General features: G+C 46.0%; 1 protein-coding gene across 2 annotated transcripts in view; it reads right to left on the reverse strand.

Moving 5' to 3' along the window:
* The window catches only part of LOC135054849 (zinc finger protein 585A-like), a 166,486-nt gene that overhangs the window by 53,271 nt on the left and 95,022 nt on the right, over positions 1-18,193 (reverse strand). For both annotated transcript variants that reach the window (XM_063958247.1, XM_063958248.1), the window contains exon 3: positions 13,552-13,681. In XM_063958247.1, coding sequence (XP_063814317.1) covers positions 13,552-13,681 — 130 coding nt within the window. The remainder of the gene's footprint in view (positions 1-13,551; positions 13,682-18,193) is intronic.

Here is an 18,193-nt window from a genome sequence, read left to right on the forward strand (position 1 = left end):
TTTAGCCCTCTTGGCTGTAACTTTGCATTATCGTAGTCGACAGTGGAGTTAAACTCCGTGTCGATACTTTGTTATTTTGGATAGTGAACATAGAGAGACTCTGAAGGACTCTGTGACATAGGGACAGACCAGGGTAGATTTCCTTTCTGTTCCCTAACCTTTTGTGCAATAATTTTACCTCAGCACTTACACATATCCAAACAGGTGTCGGCGTTGTCGACGGAGACACCCTCCCACACACTTATCCGCTCTATCACCTCCTTAGAGGAGCCTTTTACCTCAGACATGTCGACACACGCGTACCGACACACCACACACACAGGGGATGCTCTATTTGAAGACAGTTCCCCCACCAGGCCCTTTGGAGAGACAGAGAGAGAGTATGCCAGCACACACCACAGCGCTATATAATACAGGGATGTACACTATACTGAGTGATTTTTCCCCTATAGCAGCTTATATACACAGTTTTGCACCTAAATTTATGTGCCCCCCCTCTCTTTTTTACCCTTTGTGTACCACGATACTGCAGGGGAGAGCCTGGGGAGCTTCCTTCTAGCTGAGCTGTGAAGAGAAAATGGCGCCGGTGTGCTGAGGAAGAAGGCCCGGCCCCCTCAGCGGCGGGCTTCTGTCCTTTTATGTACTTTAATGGCGGGGGTTAATGCACATATACAGTTTATCAGACTGTATTATGTGCTTTTCGCCAAGTAAGGTAATCTAATTGCTGCCCAGGGCGCCCCCCCCAGCGCCCTGCACCCATCAGTGACCGGAGTGTGTGGTGTGCTAAGGGAGCAATGGCGCACAGCTGCAGTGCTGTGCGCTATCTTAATGAAGACCGGAGTCTTCAGCCGCCGATTTTCAACTTCTCTTCGTTCTTCTGGCTCTGCAAGGGGGATGGCGGCGCGGCTCCGGGACCGTACGACCGAGGACTGGGCCTGTGTTCGATCCCTCTGGAGCTAATGGTGTCCAGTAGCCTTAGAAGCCCAAGCTAGCTGCAAGCAGGTAGGTTCGCTTCTCTCCCCTCAGTCCCACGTAGCAGTGAGTCTGTTGCCAGCAGATCTCACTGAAAATAAAAACCTAAATATACTTTCTTTTCTAGGAAGTTCAGGAGAGCCCCTGGGGTGCATCCAGCTCTGGCCGGGCACAGATACTAACTGAGGTCTGGAGGAGGGGCATAGAGGGAGGAGCCAGTGCACACCAGATAAAGTACCTAATCTTTCTTTTAAGAGTGCCCAGTCTCCTGCGGAGCCCGTCTATACCCCATGGTCCTTACGGAGTACCCAGCATCCACTAGGACGTCAAAGAAATGAATGTTCCTACAGTGTCAGCACCACAGAGGAATATGTGACATTTTACCATTTATATCCAGCACATTTTCCAGGTTATCCGCCGACCTGCAAATGTAGGTGCACATTTATTTTACATGTGTGTTTCCAAAGAAGAAGACATGGCCATGAGATGGGCACTGCAAACATTAAGAAGTATTGTAGCCTAGCATTTTCTACATAACCCCCTCCCCCCCACATTCCAGTATAGTGTCTGAGAGAAGTGATTTTGTCTAGGGCCCGCAAACCTGCATCGTGTGTGCACTACTGATACACAGGACAAAATGTAGCTAATGTTCTGTATGTAATCTGATACACGGGGCCAAATGTAGCTAATGTTCTGTATGTAATCTGATACACACGGCCAAATGTAGCTAATGTTCTGTATGTAATCTGATACACGGAGCCAAATGTAGCTAATGAGCTGTATGTTATCTGATACACGGGGCCAAATATAGCTAATGTTCTGTATGTATCTGATACACGGAGCCAAATGTAGCTTATGTTCTGTATGTTATTTGATACACGGGGCCAAATGTAGCTAATGTTCTGTATGTATCTGATACACGGAGCCAAATGTAGCTAATGTTCTGTATGTAATCTGATACATACAGAATATTAGCTACATTTGGCCCCGTGTATCAGATTACATACAGAACATTAGCTACATTTGGCTCCGTGTATCAGATACATACAGAACATTAGCTACATTTGGCCCCGTGTATCAAATAACATACAGAACATAAGCTACATTTGGCTCCGTGTATCAGATACATACAGAATATTAGCTACATTTGGCCCCGTGTATCTGATGCACACGGCCAAATGTAGCTAATGTTCTGTATGTAATCTGATACACGGGGCCAAATGTAGCTAATGTTCTGTATGTAATCGGATACACGGAATCAAATGTAGCTAATGTTCTGTATGTAATCTGATACACGGGGCCAAATGTAGCTAATGTTCTGTATGTAATCTGATACACTGGGCCAAATGTAGCTAATATTCTGTATGTATCTGATACACGGGGCCAAATGTAGCTAATCTTCTCTATGTAACCAAATGTAGCTAATATTCTGTATGTACTGTAATATGCAGCCTAAACTACATCCATGCATTTATTTTGCCCAACTGTACTCACGGTCCGGTTATGTATACTGTTTTCATGTTTGTCTTTTATGATTTGTCCTACCAGTGTGTGGTGTTACAGTAATGTTTGTACTTATGCTATGTGCTTACACTATTGTTAATTGTGTATTGTACTGATCATTGTGTATCAATGCCTATTTCCGTATAGATTATTAGCTTGGGAGCAGGGCCCTCTTACCTCAATGGGGGAGATTCAAATGTTTGAAAAGTCAGTTGGGTGTCTGTTTTTTCTTGTCAATTAGATAGGAAAAACAGACTCCTAACGGACTTTTCAAACATTTGAATCTCCTCCTATGTCTGTTATTACTCAGTCTTGTTACCATTTTGTTTCCAATTGTAAAGTTCAACGGTATATGCATGCGCTACACAAGTAACTTATAATATTGTACTGTTACTTTGGCAATGCATCTATATCTGCCTCCTGTACAAAGCTGCAGACACTTTGTGGACTTTTATAAATAAAATATATTAATAAATACTAACCAATGGCTGAAATACATTTTTATATCCTTATAGTGTGGCTATGGGGCTGTATATAGCCTGACACAACTCTATGATACTTGATATGATATCTATGATACTTGATATGATTCTCATGCTCTTTTGGCACTGTGCAAAGGCCCTCATTCCGAGTTGTTCGCTAGCAAGCTGCTTTTAGCAGCATTGCACACGCTAAGCCGCCGCCTACTGGGAGTGAATCTTAGCTTATCAAAATTGCGAACGAAAGATTAGCAAAATTGCGAATAGACACTTCTTAGCAGTTTCTGAGTAGCTCCACACTTACTCGGCATCTGCGATCAGCTCAGTCAGTTTCGTTCCTGGTTTGACGTCACAAACACACCCAGCGTCCGGCCAGACACTCCTCCGTTTCTCCAGCCACTCCCGCGTTTTTCCCAGAAACGGTAGCGTTTTTTCACACACACCCATAAAACGGCCAGTTTCCGCCCAGAAACACCCACTTCCTGTCAATCACATTACGATCACCAGAACGAAGAAAAAACCTCGTAATGCCGTGAGTAAAATACCTAACTGCATAGCAAATTTACTTGGCGCAGTCGCACTGCGAACATTGCGCATGAGCGACTAATCGCTCCGTTGCGAGAAAAAAATAACGAGCGAACAACTCGGAATGACCCCCAAAGATCTTTTACTTGGTAATCTGGTAAAAGCAACACAACTCTGGACAAGTCGATAAATGTGTTACCATCACAGCTTAATACTGATCTATCCTGAACTTTAGAGGTACTGAGGGCTCACACATAGTCACCGCCTCCAGGGGGAATGTATAATCGCTGTGCAAGTGTGCGATCCCATGTGTATCTGAGCTGCTAGTCTCTGCACAGCCCAGGACTTACTCTTCCAGTGCGACATAATCAGGCTGATCGGGGCCGGAGCTGATGTCACACATCCTCTCTGAAAATGCTTGGGCACGCCTGCATTTTTCTGGACACTCCCTGTAAATGCTCAGTTGCCACCCACAAATGGCCTCTTCCTGTCAATCACCATGCGATCGCCTGTGCGATTGGATTTTTCACACCATCCCGTCGCTGACCGGCGATGCCCACTGTTGTTGTCCGACCCGCGTGTGCAGTTAGGACCTGATCGCCCGCTGTGTGAAAACGCACAGCAGCTATCAGTTCTGAATGACCCCTCTTTCTTGGGTGTAGTACTGCTGACCGACGCCGGGATCCCGGCAGCATACCGACGCCGGGATCCCAGCGGGGAGGGGTGAGTGCGGTCACCACGGGTTCTATTCCCACTCTATGGGTGTCGTGGACACCCACGAGTGGAAATAGTCCCTGTTGGTCGGCATGCCGACCGTCGGGATAGTGACCCGTCGGGCTGGTGGAGGAGGTCATGTGACTGTCGTTCAGCTGACCGGCGGTCACATGAATACCACCCCTCTTTCTTATATGGCCCACACATCTAATTCCCCAATTCTGATCCGATGATCGACGATCCGATTTATGGATTGGTAGACTCCGATCAGTGATTTCTCAGGGGTTCGGCTATATACTTCATGGTAAAAATCACCAACTCGCTGATTCATTTTTGGGTCAGAATTGGCTAATCGATATTGTTGGATCTTGGGAATTGCCCCAACTGGCTGCATCTGTATGGGCCCCATTAGATGCAGTCAGGTCACATGATTAATGAATTGCTGTTGTTCAAGGCAACATACCGCAGTCTAGAGTGGAGTGTAATGTATTAGAAATCACTGTGCATTATGGGTAGATTGCGGGGTTTAGGAACTTGCAGTAGCACCAGCTATTGCTGGGACTTAAGGGAGAGCCCCACAGCCACAGTGACATGGTTATGATGTGTGTAACAGGAGCGTATCCGCTACACAGCGATGAAGACAACACAGAAGGCCACAGATTTACCAAAGAGAGAGAGAGAGTCAGTATCGGACATTACATTACCCAGCTAGATGGCTGCAAGCACAGCTCAGTGTATATCACTATTGAGTTATTCCAAGTTTATAAACCACAGATCAGATCTACCAGCTCTGTCTTTGATTGCATCGTGCAATATTAATTGTCCTTCCTCAGAATCCTAAATGAAAGGGATCTGCTACAAAATCATCTTTAATTCCTCTGTTTGCGTCCCATAATCTGTTGAAAGTACATGTTGGGTGTATTCATGTTGCTATGAATTGGAGTGTTGTTACTTTCTGTCTTATGACCAGCTCTCATAAGGCGTTCATGTTGCCGTTTGTGGCCTCATCCAATGTTGATGGAAATGCAGCCAATCTATTCACCAGCGACATTACTAAAGGGCCCTGCACACTTATAGATAACGATGGTAGATATGAACAATATTGTTCACAAATGAATGATAAATCGTTCATATCGACCAGTGCGGATGTACCAACAATGAACGCTGCGCGTCCCCGCAGTGGTTTATCTTTGGTCTACCCTCGTTTATACCTGCAAGCCACTTTGGATGATACGGATGTAATGTACTGTCATATCGTCCAAATCGGCCATAGATATCGTCCAGTGTGCATGCAAAAAATCGTTGGTGAAAAATCGGCCAATGATAATATCGTTGGTCGTTAAAATCGCCCAGTGTGTAGGGCACTTAAGAATTAGAGTTATCTTGCTCGGATACCCTGTGACTTACTAAATGGTATCCCAAATTTGGTTGGGGTTGGCAATTACACAGGTGAATCCACATAAGTCAGACGCACCGGTAATTGTGTAATAATGATCTTGTTGTTAATGGTGATTCCTTTTATGCGATAAACAAAGGTATGTCCGGTGGTGCTCCCCTAGAGTCATTAGTAAAGCATACATATAGAAGAAAAGTAGACGCTTTTGTTGGGAGCAGTGTTATCAAAGTAATTTTAAAACTTAACTTTTATTAGGGTCTATCATGTACCTATACCATATAATATTACAAATATTAAAAGTCATTAAATAATAGATACAAATCCCAATATAACACAGATGTGTATATTTAGTGACATGAGACACAAAGGGGCATATGTATTAAGCCTGGAGAAGTGATAAGTGCAAGGTCATAACGCACCAGCCAATCAGCTCCAATATGTAAATAGACAGTTAGGAGCTGATTGGCTGGTGCGTTATTACCTTGCACTTATCACAGCTTAATCACGTCTTTATGCCGTCTCCGGGCTTAATACATCTGCCCCGCTATGATTGTAATTCACTGTAATTCAACTTCACAGACCGTTGAAGTGTCAGTCTTACATCAGTGTAATAACGAGTTTACCCCAAATTACCAAGCCATAAATACTGTATACATCACAGGTTCAATCCTCATTTTGGTGCAATACGCTCCATGCACTTATGTCGGACTTCTGTCTGAATCTATAATAAATTTACTTTATATGCAAATATATTTATAAAAATTCATTGGCCGCATTGAGTGTCACGAATACCCCTTTCAGACATCCTCCAAAATCCTGGGATTTTGCACATGAAAGCGCATCAACCCAGGATTTGACTATGTCTGAAAGGCACATTCCCGGGTCGCTAACCTTGCAATTGACCTGGGTTTTTACCAGGTCTTTCTTCCCAGGTTGGCGACCCGGGTTAGGTCTGAATGACACGACCCGGGAATTTGCTCTCTGGCCGCATGTAAACAGTTTTAAATGGCCAGGTAGGGCTGCCTGATGCCTTCTGATGACATCATCAGTGGCAGCCGGAGAGGGACAGACGCCACACATGAGAGGAACACAGAGCTGTGCAGAGAAGTGTGCCAGTGAAGAGACTGCCATTCTGTTTATCATGTCTGATATACCGTCCCCTAAAATGACGACACTGCCTTCAAAACTGGAAAACCAGCTTATGTCTGAAAGGGGTCAACCCGGGAATTTTCCGGGTCTGTTGAGTAGTGTGAAAGGGGGTCTCGAACAAAAACCCGGGTTTTTGCTGATGAGAAAATCCTGGGTCTGAGCAGGGAAATTCCCAGGTTGTATGTCTGAAAGGGGTATAACAATAAATTAGAGAGAGTCACACTATTATATTTGTAGACAGTCTATTTATTCATTACCGCACCATACCAACATTATTTTATTATATCTATATACTTTCTATTCCGTTTCTGTACTCTCATCAGCTCACATTCTTGAGCTCACAGCAGATACAGGGTTAAAACTTTATCATATGCATTAAGATTAGAAACTCATCAGTCATTCACTGCCGACAGGCAAATTATTGAAAGCAGATGTCCAGCTCAAATACATGCATATGCTTTACCTATATCATCACCTTGATGTTTATATCTCATGTAGGGGAAAACGTACTGTCATTTCTGCCACATTTTGGAAACCTTGTGATGGCTTACTGATAATATCAATGTCTTTCATGTACTGTACCTTGAGATAAAGAATGACACTTCAACTGTGTTTAAGTACACAAAATCAGGGAATCACAGACATTTCAGGGGGATGTAATAGTCTGAAAGAAGCAAGAAGTGTGAGACTGTGCGATTATTCAATTTTTTTTTAACACAGCAACCATTTACACGACAAAACCAACTTGGTTTTGCCATGTAAATGATTGCTGCTTTAAAATAACGGGATAACTTGCACAGTCTCACACTTCCTGCCTCTCGCAGGCTATTACATTCCCCCTTCGTGTCTTATGTGACTAAATTACTATTTAATGACTTTTTAACATTTGTAATATCGTATGTTATGGGTACATGATAGTGCTCTAAAAATACAGGATAACAATACTGACATCAGACAAAATGGACCATACTGTAGTGTGAGTGTGGCAGGGAATCTATAGTGTAAGTGCCAGTGGAATATAGGCTGATGTGAAGCATTACATATTCTCTGTATCGCACGGCGTGATATGACTGGAACTATATAAACAAGTGATAATAAGAACATATATGGATAAATCAGTGCCACACATGGATCTTACCCAGACTCTGCAGCTTTCATTCTAACTCCTCACAGACACCATGCACCACATCCAGCTGATATCAGGGTAAGGAGCACTGGCGTTTCTATAATGGGTGCAGAGGGTCTGAGTCCAGAGGGGGCCCACACCGCACCCATTTTTTACTACTCACCCCTCCGGAGTCCCACGCCTACGTCACCGGTGCTGTTAAAACCCCATGAAAATGGCACAGCGGCCATTTTCCCAGAGTTTTGTGCATGCGCAGTAGAGAACTCTCTGGGAAAGTGGCCGCCGCGCCATTTTCCTGGAGATCTGTGCATGCGCAGTAGAGTATGAGCCCTCTAGTGCTCAGACTCAACAGCGCTGCCGGCAGAGAGGAGGGGGCCTATACGGAGGAGGCAGCACACGGGCCTCCTCCTCTCTTAAAGCGCCCCTGGTAAGGTAAGGTGCTTCTACATACAGTATATACATAACATATAACCCACTCTTACCTATCACCTTAAGGATTATAAGCGCTGCAAATTAATAAATGGGAGAGGCAACATGGTTCCAATTTATGAAATATAAATCACTCCAACTAAGAGGGTCATTCCGACCCGATCGCTCGCTGCAGTTTAGCGCAGCGGACGGGTCGGAACTGCGCATGTGCCGGCATCACAGTGCGCAGGCGCATGCCAGGCATCGTTGCCTAGCGATCGCCTCTGAGGCAGAGGCGGTCGCTGGGCGAGAGGAGGCGCGGTCCGGCCAATGCAGGCGTGGCCGGATCGTTGGGGGGGGGGGCGGGCCGCGGCGGCTGCGTGATGTCACACGCAGCCGCTGCGACCCAGGGCAGTGAAGAGGTTCTCCCGGCCAGCCGCAGGAGCTGCGCTGGCCGGGAGTAATTCCTGAGATGCAATAGCATCGCCGCTGTGCGATGCTTTTGCATTTCTGCGGGGGCGGGGTGGCACTGACCTGCGGGGCGGACTAGCCCTGTGCTGGGCATCCCCCCGCATGTTTGAGTAAATGATCGTAGCTGTGCTAAATTTAGCACAGCTAAGATCAACTCAGAATGACCACCTATATTACTTAAGGTGGCCATACACTTATGCGACTTCACTGAGGGAGAAGTCGCATAAGATTTCCCTTGAACTGCCCGGCAGCTTCCCGGTGGCAGGATCACATATGATACACACAGGGCCGCGCATCGGATCGGAGGTAAAACACATGCGATTCACCAGTTTTCATCCGATTTATCGGCCCGAAGCGTCGGAATCTGGCAAAATCGCACTAGTGTATGGGCACCTTTAGATAGTACTTTCCAATAAAAAAAAATTCTCCCGGCCTTATAGTTTTTACAATTACTAATTAATATAAGATAAACTGCTCTATCCTTACCTCGACCCCATACTTCCCTAACGTCCCGACTTGATGGCTCTGTCCTGACATTCTGGTTGGTATGGCACTGTGCCGTGTGTCAGGAAGTTGGGAAGTATTTGCTTGCAAAGCGGCTCACCATAGCAGGGAAGTGGGGAATGGGTGCAGCGCCCCTGGTGTGCACAGCAAGGAACTTGTGGCTACTAGGAAGGGGTAAAAGGGCAGCCTAACACTTTGGGGTGTGGTCACACCACGTGTCTCCATTTATGGCAGTGAGAAGGTGAGCGGTATGCTAGCCCATTCAGTGTTTGCTGCAATATGAATCTGCAGGGGGGAAATAACAAGACTTCTGTTTCTTCAGTCCCTTATGGATCTACGCACACACTATTCCAAGTCACTACTTCAGTTCACTAGAGAACTGTGTGACAGCCCCTATGCATTCTGGTATTGTAGGCGGAAAGTAATTGCATGTCCAGCACACAGGACTAAGGGCCTAATTCAGACCTGATTGCTAGCAGCCGATTTTTGAACTGCTGCGATCAGATAGTCGCCACCTACAGGGGGAGTCTATTTTCGCTGTGCAAGTGTACGGACGCATGTGTAGCCGAACTGTACAAACAGATCTTGTGCGGTCAGCGCTGTATGGAGGTCAATAACAGTCGCATTCTTGTAGTCTCTTTCTCTTAACCCAATAGACCGAAAAAGGAAAGAGGAATGTAGGACATAGTGCAGTACCTTTAGGTTAAAAGGTATTTAATCACACATGATCACAACACATAAAAAAATGAATCTAAAAGACATCCTGGAATACACCACTTTCTGTCGATTAAATTATACAGCACATGCGGTTTGGCATTGTTTAGTGGACTCAATCCTGTACAGGTAAGGGCAATGGGTAATTACCAGAAAAAGGTAGAAACTGGCAAAATACAGTTCTATAAGCGTGTGGACATCAGGCCTTTCCGGCTGCAGCGGGAGAGTTCTCTGGTGTCAATCCGCCTTCCTGATCTGGCATAGATCGTACCACGTCCTCCTCTGGTCAGGTAAGTCCACTGGGGCAACCACGCGTTCCGACCCTGCCTGGGTCTTTCTCAAGGTCAGCTCCTTCTGTGAATCAGAGGGAGCTGACCTTGAGAAAGACCCAGGAAGGCAGATTGACACCAGAGAACTCTCCCGCTGCAGCCGGAAAGGCCTGATGTCCACACGCTTTTAGAACTGTATTTTGCCAGTTTCTACCTTTTTCTGGTAATTACCCATTGCCCTTACCTGTACAGGATTGAGGGGCAGATGTATTAACCTGGAGAAGGCATAAGGAAGTGATAAACCAGTGATATGTGCAAGGTGATAAAGGCACCAGCCAATCAGATCCTAACTGTTAATTTACATATTGGAGCTGATTGGCTGGTGCCTTTATCACCTTGCACATATCACTGGTTTATCACTTCCTTATGCCTTCTCCAGGTTAATACATCTGCCCCTGAGTCCACTAAACAATGCCAAACAGCATGTGCTGTATAATTTAATCGACAGAAAGTGGTGTATTCCAGGATGTCTTTTAGATTCATTTTTTTATGTGTTGTGATCATGTGTGATAAAAAACCTTTTAACCTAAAGGTACTGCACTATGTCCTACATTTCTCTTTCCTTTTTCGGTCTATTGGGTTAAGAGAAAGAGACTACAAGAATACGACTGTTATTGACCTCCATAGGGCACTGACTCAGTGGTATCCTATATGTTTGTAATTGTCTGTTTGAATTGAGGGTGGAGAAACCTCTACATAGTGAGACCCGAATAGCAGCGCACTGTCACCTATCTACTTTTTTCTATTAGATTTTGTGCAGTCCCTGCACAGCCCAGGACTTACTCAGCCGCTGTGATCACTTCAGCCTGTCCGGGACCAGAATTAACATCAGACACCCGCCCTGCAAACGCTTGGACACGCCTGCGTTTTTCCAGACACTCCCAGAAAACGGTCAGTTGCCACCAACAAACGCCCTCTTCCTGTCAATCTCCTTGCGATCGCCCGTGTGAACGGATCCTTCACACAAACCCATCGCTGAGCGGCAATCCGCTTTGTACCCGTGCGACGCACCTGCGCATTGCGGTGCATACGCATGCGCAGTTTAGACCTGATCGTCCGCTGTACGAAAACGCAGCCTAACGATCAGGTCTGAATTACCCCCAGTGATCTGTGTCCTGTTAAGATGCAGCCATCCTTACACAACAGAACATAAATCTACAACAGCAGTAAATTCAACAACTCCATGAAGAAATATGTATATAACCTTACACACACACTGCACAGATAAAAAAAGAGACACAGATGTGATGAGGTATGCATTTATTGAGACACTGTAAATGGAAGTAAGTCACCGCTCTCATCCGGTCTCAGTCACCCAATTGGGAGGTGTGGAATCATCTCCCAGAATGCAGCATTATTTATGATACTGTGGGGGTCTATTCATGAAGCAGTGAAAATGAGCCAGTGGAGAGGTTGCCCATGGCAACCAATCAGCATTGAAGAAGTAACATTTATTAAGTACATTCTATAAAATTATATGCAACAGCTGATTGGTTGCCATTGACAACTTCTCCACTGGCTCACTTCTTCATGAATAGACCCCTCAGTCACCCAATTGGGTGGTGTGGAATCAGCTCCCAGAATGCAACATTGTTTATGTTACTTGGTTACCTGCCATCATACAATATGTTTTTGCAACATTTTTAATTGAGGATGTGGCTCGTTAAAGAGAGCATCTGTGATGATTTTCCTGTAATCTGCTAACGTTTATTACACCGATGTGAATTGCTCAAGTGCTGTAGCTGACATACAGAATTCGATGGATCTGTAAGAATAAAAAGCACCTCCTTTTTTTCATCAAAACGTGAGTGCTGGGTTTTTTCTTTTTCTGTGTGCTGGAAAAGGTGAGTGCCTATATATATATATATATATATATATATATATAAACAGGGGCACCGTTTCCTACTTCAGTGTTGGGTTGTAAGATGCCGAAATTGGCCACAAAACCATACAAGTCACCACTCTCTGTATTATCTACTATTGCTAAGTGCAATTATGTCACAATCTGCAGAAGTACGAAAACATTTGATGAAGAGGTTTCGATATTGATATCATCAGATTTATCCAAATTGATGGTGATATCACTGAAAGCTGAACTTGTTCTGGAAAACAAAACGCAAAACTTATGACGGTTTAGACACAGCGGGGCTTCTGGTGGAAGCAACCAAGGCCTCTTGTCAGTGGGGATTGTACTGGTACCAGTTGTTCTCGGTCAGCCATCGGCTTAGCAGTGGGCTGGAAGCGGACGCAGGAAGACACTCTTCTTCCACGTTCCTTGGAAGCTCACTTTAGATTGGAACCGCATTCAAATCATCTCTGCTGTCTCCAAAGCTGGTACTGTGCACTCACTTACCTGGGATCTGCTGTCAGATTTACGTTACCTGCTTATGACAGGTATTGAGATTGCTGCCATTTATGAATGATTGTCAGTGGGCCTGTTAAGAAAAACTATACGCGAGCTACCTACACTACACCAAACACAAGTTAGTTCATGTTTGCGGCTGTCATTTACTGAAAGTCAATCAGCGCGTGCGTAGTGCATAACCTTTACAGGGAGGCTACCAAGCGCTACTGATAATGACACCATCATGGACAAATGGTCCAGAGTCCGGCAATTCTGAGCTGGGTGCAGTGGGACTGCTTGTAGTATAAATAAACACAGTAACCCGTTCTCTGGAACGGCCGATTTATCGCGGGTCCTTTGGCCAGTGTGTACGGACGATACGTCTGTGAACTCCATCGTTCACAGACGTATCGCGTCGGCCCTGCAGCACAGCAGACGGCCAATATATCTACCGATATATTGACGCATCGCTGTGTGTGTACGGGCGGTCGGCCGACCGCCTGTACACATGCTGAGGCAGCCGGCGGTGATTGACAGCTGAACTGGCTGGGCGTGTGTACATGTGGGGGGAGCGGTATCAGCGCACATAACATGCACTGATACCTCTCCCCCCCATATTGTTGATTCATACATTTACCCCAAAATGTGTAGAGAGATTTAGAGCTGAGAGCGGACTGTCCTAGCTGAACTCTGAATTGCAGTCTAAAAATAAAGCTGTCCAGTATTTGTGGGCTACATGCAAAAGCATCCAGTATTTACCCTGCATGCAAAAAATAAATGTATTGCATCCCCTTGCATTGTGATATGGGTTGTTCCAGATACAAAGTTACTTGCTTTGCTCCCAATGCAGAATCAGCCCCACGTTATCATCTGTATATGTAGCCGGACCTTTTGAAAATAGGGTGTTAATGTCTTACCTAGAGACCGCAGGGTCTGGTAATTCTCCAACATCACCTCCCTGTAAAGCTCCTTTTCCTCATTTTTCAGACAGTCCCACTCCTCCTTAGAGAAGTAAATCGCAACTTCATCAAATGTAGACTGTGGTTCCTACAAAAGAAGATTCCTAGATGAATGTAGCTATTTTCCATGCAAGGTGAGTTTCCTCTAGACCCGCAGGCAGGGTCAGACTGGCCCACAGGGGTAATCCCAGATGGGCCCTATTGCCTGAGGGCCCACCCCCTCCTCTATGGAGCAAGATCCAGTCTGTGCACTTTAATTCTACATTATACATATGTTATATTATACAGCACAAGACTATGGTGTATTTTCTACAGTGCACTGCTGTTATTAATCACATAATTATCATGCATATACACGATCACATTATTATGACCACCAGATGGGAAAGACAACTTGCTATTACTGCAGCTTTCATTTTTACAATTCCGGAATATATTTGAACCGGGCGGTTCCCTGCTGAGAAACACCATATGGTAGTGTGAAGAGGAGCCACGCAGGAGTCCATTCACCAGCCTGCAATCCTTGAAGAAGCTGCCATGCTTACACAAGAATAAGGAAAGGTATCTATTTGGGTGCATAGCTGATTGTACTCTAGGGGGTAAATTTACTAAGATGGGAGTTTTATTTAAGATGGGATGTTGCCCATAGCAACCAATCAGATTACAGGTATCTTCTAGAAGGTGCTAGATAAATGAGAAGTAGAATCTGTTTGGTTGCTATGGGCAACAGCCCATCTTAAGTAGAACGCCCATCTTAGTAAATTTACACCTAGGTGTCTTCTGCATCCTAGCCTCGGTGCTGCAATTTATGGACACAATTTAACCCTAAACAGAATGCTTGTTGGCTGAAATACTGCATGTCTAAAGGGCCCTACACATTGAGCGATCCGCCTCCTAGCTGCCCGACGGCGGATACGGTCGACGGGCGACCCGGCGGCGGGGTGGGGGCAGTGACAGGGAGAGTGAAATTTCTTCACTCCCCCCGTCACCCGGCTCCATAGAAGTGCAGGCAAATATGGACGAGATCGTCCATATTGGCCTGCATGCACAGGCGACGAGGCACTAGCGATGAACGAGCGCGGCGCCGCGCATCGGTCATCGCTTGTGCCTCCACACTCAAAGATATGAACGGTATCTCGATCATATCTGTCACTAATATCGCCCAGTGTGTAGGGCCTAAAAATAACAGCTTACTACTACCCTGCATGTGGATTCACTAATTACTAACCAGTTTGAAAGCGCTTACTGACAGAAAAATTGCATGCCTAAACATCATTTTATTGGTATCATTATGTGGCATTTAAAGATGGAACTCATCTAAATAGAAGCCTCACCGAGACTGTGATTGACTATAACATTGTGTTCAGAAATACATGTGCTAATGAACATTTCAGTGTGGAGATTTGAGCAAATATATGTTTGTTGCCTAATTGGTATGAAACATAATTTTATTATTGTGATCATATGTATTTTTTAGGTGTGTGGTACTGGCCGGTATGTATATGTTGTATTATGTATTCATTGATGATATATAGAAGTACATTTCTTTTTTCAAAGTGAGAAGCGCAGTCTCATTTTTTATATCCAGTTTGTCAGTTTTGAGGTAATTGGAATCAGTTCCTCGAGGTCAGCTGCTCGCACTTTGAGGATTGACAGCGCCGGGTGTACACTTTTAGTACAGTGATACAGCACAAGACTATGGTGTATTTTCTACAGTGCATTGCCGTTATTAATCACATTATTATCATGCATATACACGATCACAGTATTATGACCACCAGCTAATAGCCAGAGTAACCGCCGTGTGCAGCGTGGACAGCAGCTAGACGGGCTGAACTGTTGTTTTAGACACACGTCAGGTGGCACCCAGGTTCATTTTGAGGGTGAGCTGCTCCACTGTAGCGAGTCGGTCAGCCTTCACGCACCTTCGTAGCCGACATTCACCTCTCACGCTGCCGATGTCACATGTAGGAGGTGGTTATAATAATGTGACTCGACCGTGTGCATCTATCTATCTATATAGAAGAGAGAGAGAGGTGCGGCACTCACGGCAAGATGAAATAAACACAACTGGAACGTTTATTTCATCTTGCCGTGAGTGCCGCACCTCTCTCTCTTCCATATTGCTATTTGCCTTTGTGAGGGCCGAACACCTATTCTATATATATATATATATATATATATATATATATATATATATATATATAGTTTAGCCACCCCCTCTGGAGGCTGGCCACACCCCTAAGCATGCCACAGCATTTCCCTTGTGGGCCCTACATGTCCTAGTCCAACACTGCCTGCAGGAACCGGAATGCAATTTCATCTTCTCTATGGTCGGAATAAACAGATCCTCACCAGACAACTGCATGAGCCAGAATCTTCCACACTAAAAAGCAATGTATGTATCACATTAATGGGCCTCCAAAATCAGACAGCATCACCTGCTAAACTTAAAGCTGCTGCTAAGAGCCCAGGATGGTCACCTCTCTCTACAGAGAGAGAGAGAGAGAGAGAGAGAGAGAGAGAGGGGGGGGGGGAGAAAGAAAGACAGAGAAGAAAGGAGAGACACATCGAGTAACAAAATACATTCAATGAAAACATAGAAAGGTTATTTTTCAGAAAGAAAATGGATTATCGTTGCCGGAGCTTTTCTTACTTCTAAGGTGGGATTTTATTTTCTAATTTTTATTTAGAAACCTGACACAAACGTAATGGCAGACGCCCATCAGTTTCACAAATGCGGAATAATTAGTTGGCTACAGAAATCACTTGTTTATTTTAATCATTCATAAGATACTGTCAAATAAGTATCAGATCTGCAAAGTGCACTTGTGTGTTAGAGGAACTGCAATTCCCAGTGACAATAGATGGAAATGTACATAGGGCCTAATTAAGACCTAATCCACCGTTGGCCAACCCGCGGCTCTCGAGCTGCATGCTGCTCTTTCATCCTCCGCATGCGGCCAGATCCGCTCCCGGCCACCGCTGCCCGACACACCAGACTCACAGCAGCAGGGCTCCAGCGGTGTGTATCTTCAATTCTGCGCCGGCCCATGCGCCAATCAGAGCTCGGGGTCCGGCAGCTAAGGCTCCTGATTGGCTGCCGGTCCGTGAGCTCTGATTGGCTCACGGGCCGGCGCCGAATTGAAGATACACACCGCCGCCGGAGACGGAGGGGTAGGAGAGGCGCACGCTGCGCTCTCCTTCCCCTCACAGCAGCGCGGTAAGCAGCACTTTTTTTGGGGGGGCGGGAGTGAGGCACTGTGGGGGCATATGTATCAGCACTCGGGGCATGTGTATGCACTGTGGGGGCATGTGTATCTGCACTGGGGGCATGTGTATCTGCACTGGGGGCATATCTGGCACTGTGGTGGCATGTGTATCTGCACTGGGACATATCTGCACTGGGGCATATCTGGCATTGTGTGGGCATGTGTATCTGCACTGGGGGGCATATCTGGCACTGGGGGATATCTGGCACTGTGTGGGCATATCTGGCACTGTATGGGCATGTGTATCTGCACTGGGACATATCTGCACTGGGGCATATCTGGCATTGTGTGGGCATGTGTATCTGCACTGGGGGGCATATCTGGCACTGGGGGATATCTGGCACTGTGTGGGCATATCTGGCACTGTATGGGCATGTGTATCTGCACTGGGGGCATATCTGGCACTGTATGGGCATGTGTATCTGCACTGGGGGCATATCTGGCACTGGGTGATATCTGGCACTGTGTGGGCATATCTGGCACTGTATGGGTATGTGTATCTGCACTGGGGGCATATCTGGCACTGGGGGATATCTGGCACTGTGTGGGCATATCTGGAACTGTATGGGTATGTGTATCTGCACTGGGGGCATATCTGGCACTGTGTGGGCATATCTGGCACTGTATGGGTATGTGTATCTGCACTGGGGGCATATCTGGCACTGTGTGGGCATATCTGGCACTGTATGGGTATGTGTATCTGCACTGGGGGCATATCTGGCACTGTGTGGGCATATCTGGCACTGTATGGGTATGTGTATCTGCACTGGGGGCATATCTGGCACTGTGTGGGCATATCTGGCACTGGGGGATATCTGGCACTGTGTGGGCATATCTGGCACTGTATGGGTATGTGTATCTGCACTGGGGGCATATCTGGCACTGGGGGATATCTGGCACTGTGTGGGCATATCTGGCACTGTATGGGTATGTGTATCTGCACTGGGGGCATATCTGGCACTGTGTGGGCATATCTGGCACTGTATGGGTATGTGTATCTGCACTGGGGGCATATCTGGCACTGTGTGGGCATATCTGGCACTGGAGACATATCTGGCACTGTGGGGACATGTGTATCTGCATCGGGGGCATATCTGGCACTGGGGGCATTTCTGGCACTGTGGGGACATGTGTATCTGGCACTGGGGGCATATCTGATACGGGGGCATATCTGGCACTGGGGGCATATCTGGCACTGTATGGGCATGTGTATCTGCACTGGGGGCATATCTGGCACTGGGGGATATTTGGCACTGTGTGGGCATATCTGGCACTGTATGGGCATGTGTATCTGCACTGGGGGCATATCTGGCACTGGGGGATATTTG

This window comes from Pseudophryne corroboree, chromosome 3, assembly GCF_028390025.1.
Source record: "Pseudophryne corroboree isolate aPseCor3 chromosome 3, aPseCor3.hap2, whole genome shotgun sequence".
In the NCBI taxonomy this organism is placed as follows: domain Eukaryota; kingdom Metazoa; phylum Chordata; class Amphibia; order Anura; family Myobatrachidae; genus Pseudophryne; species Pseudophryne corroboree.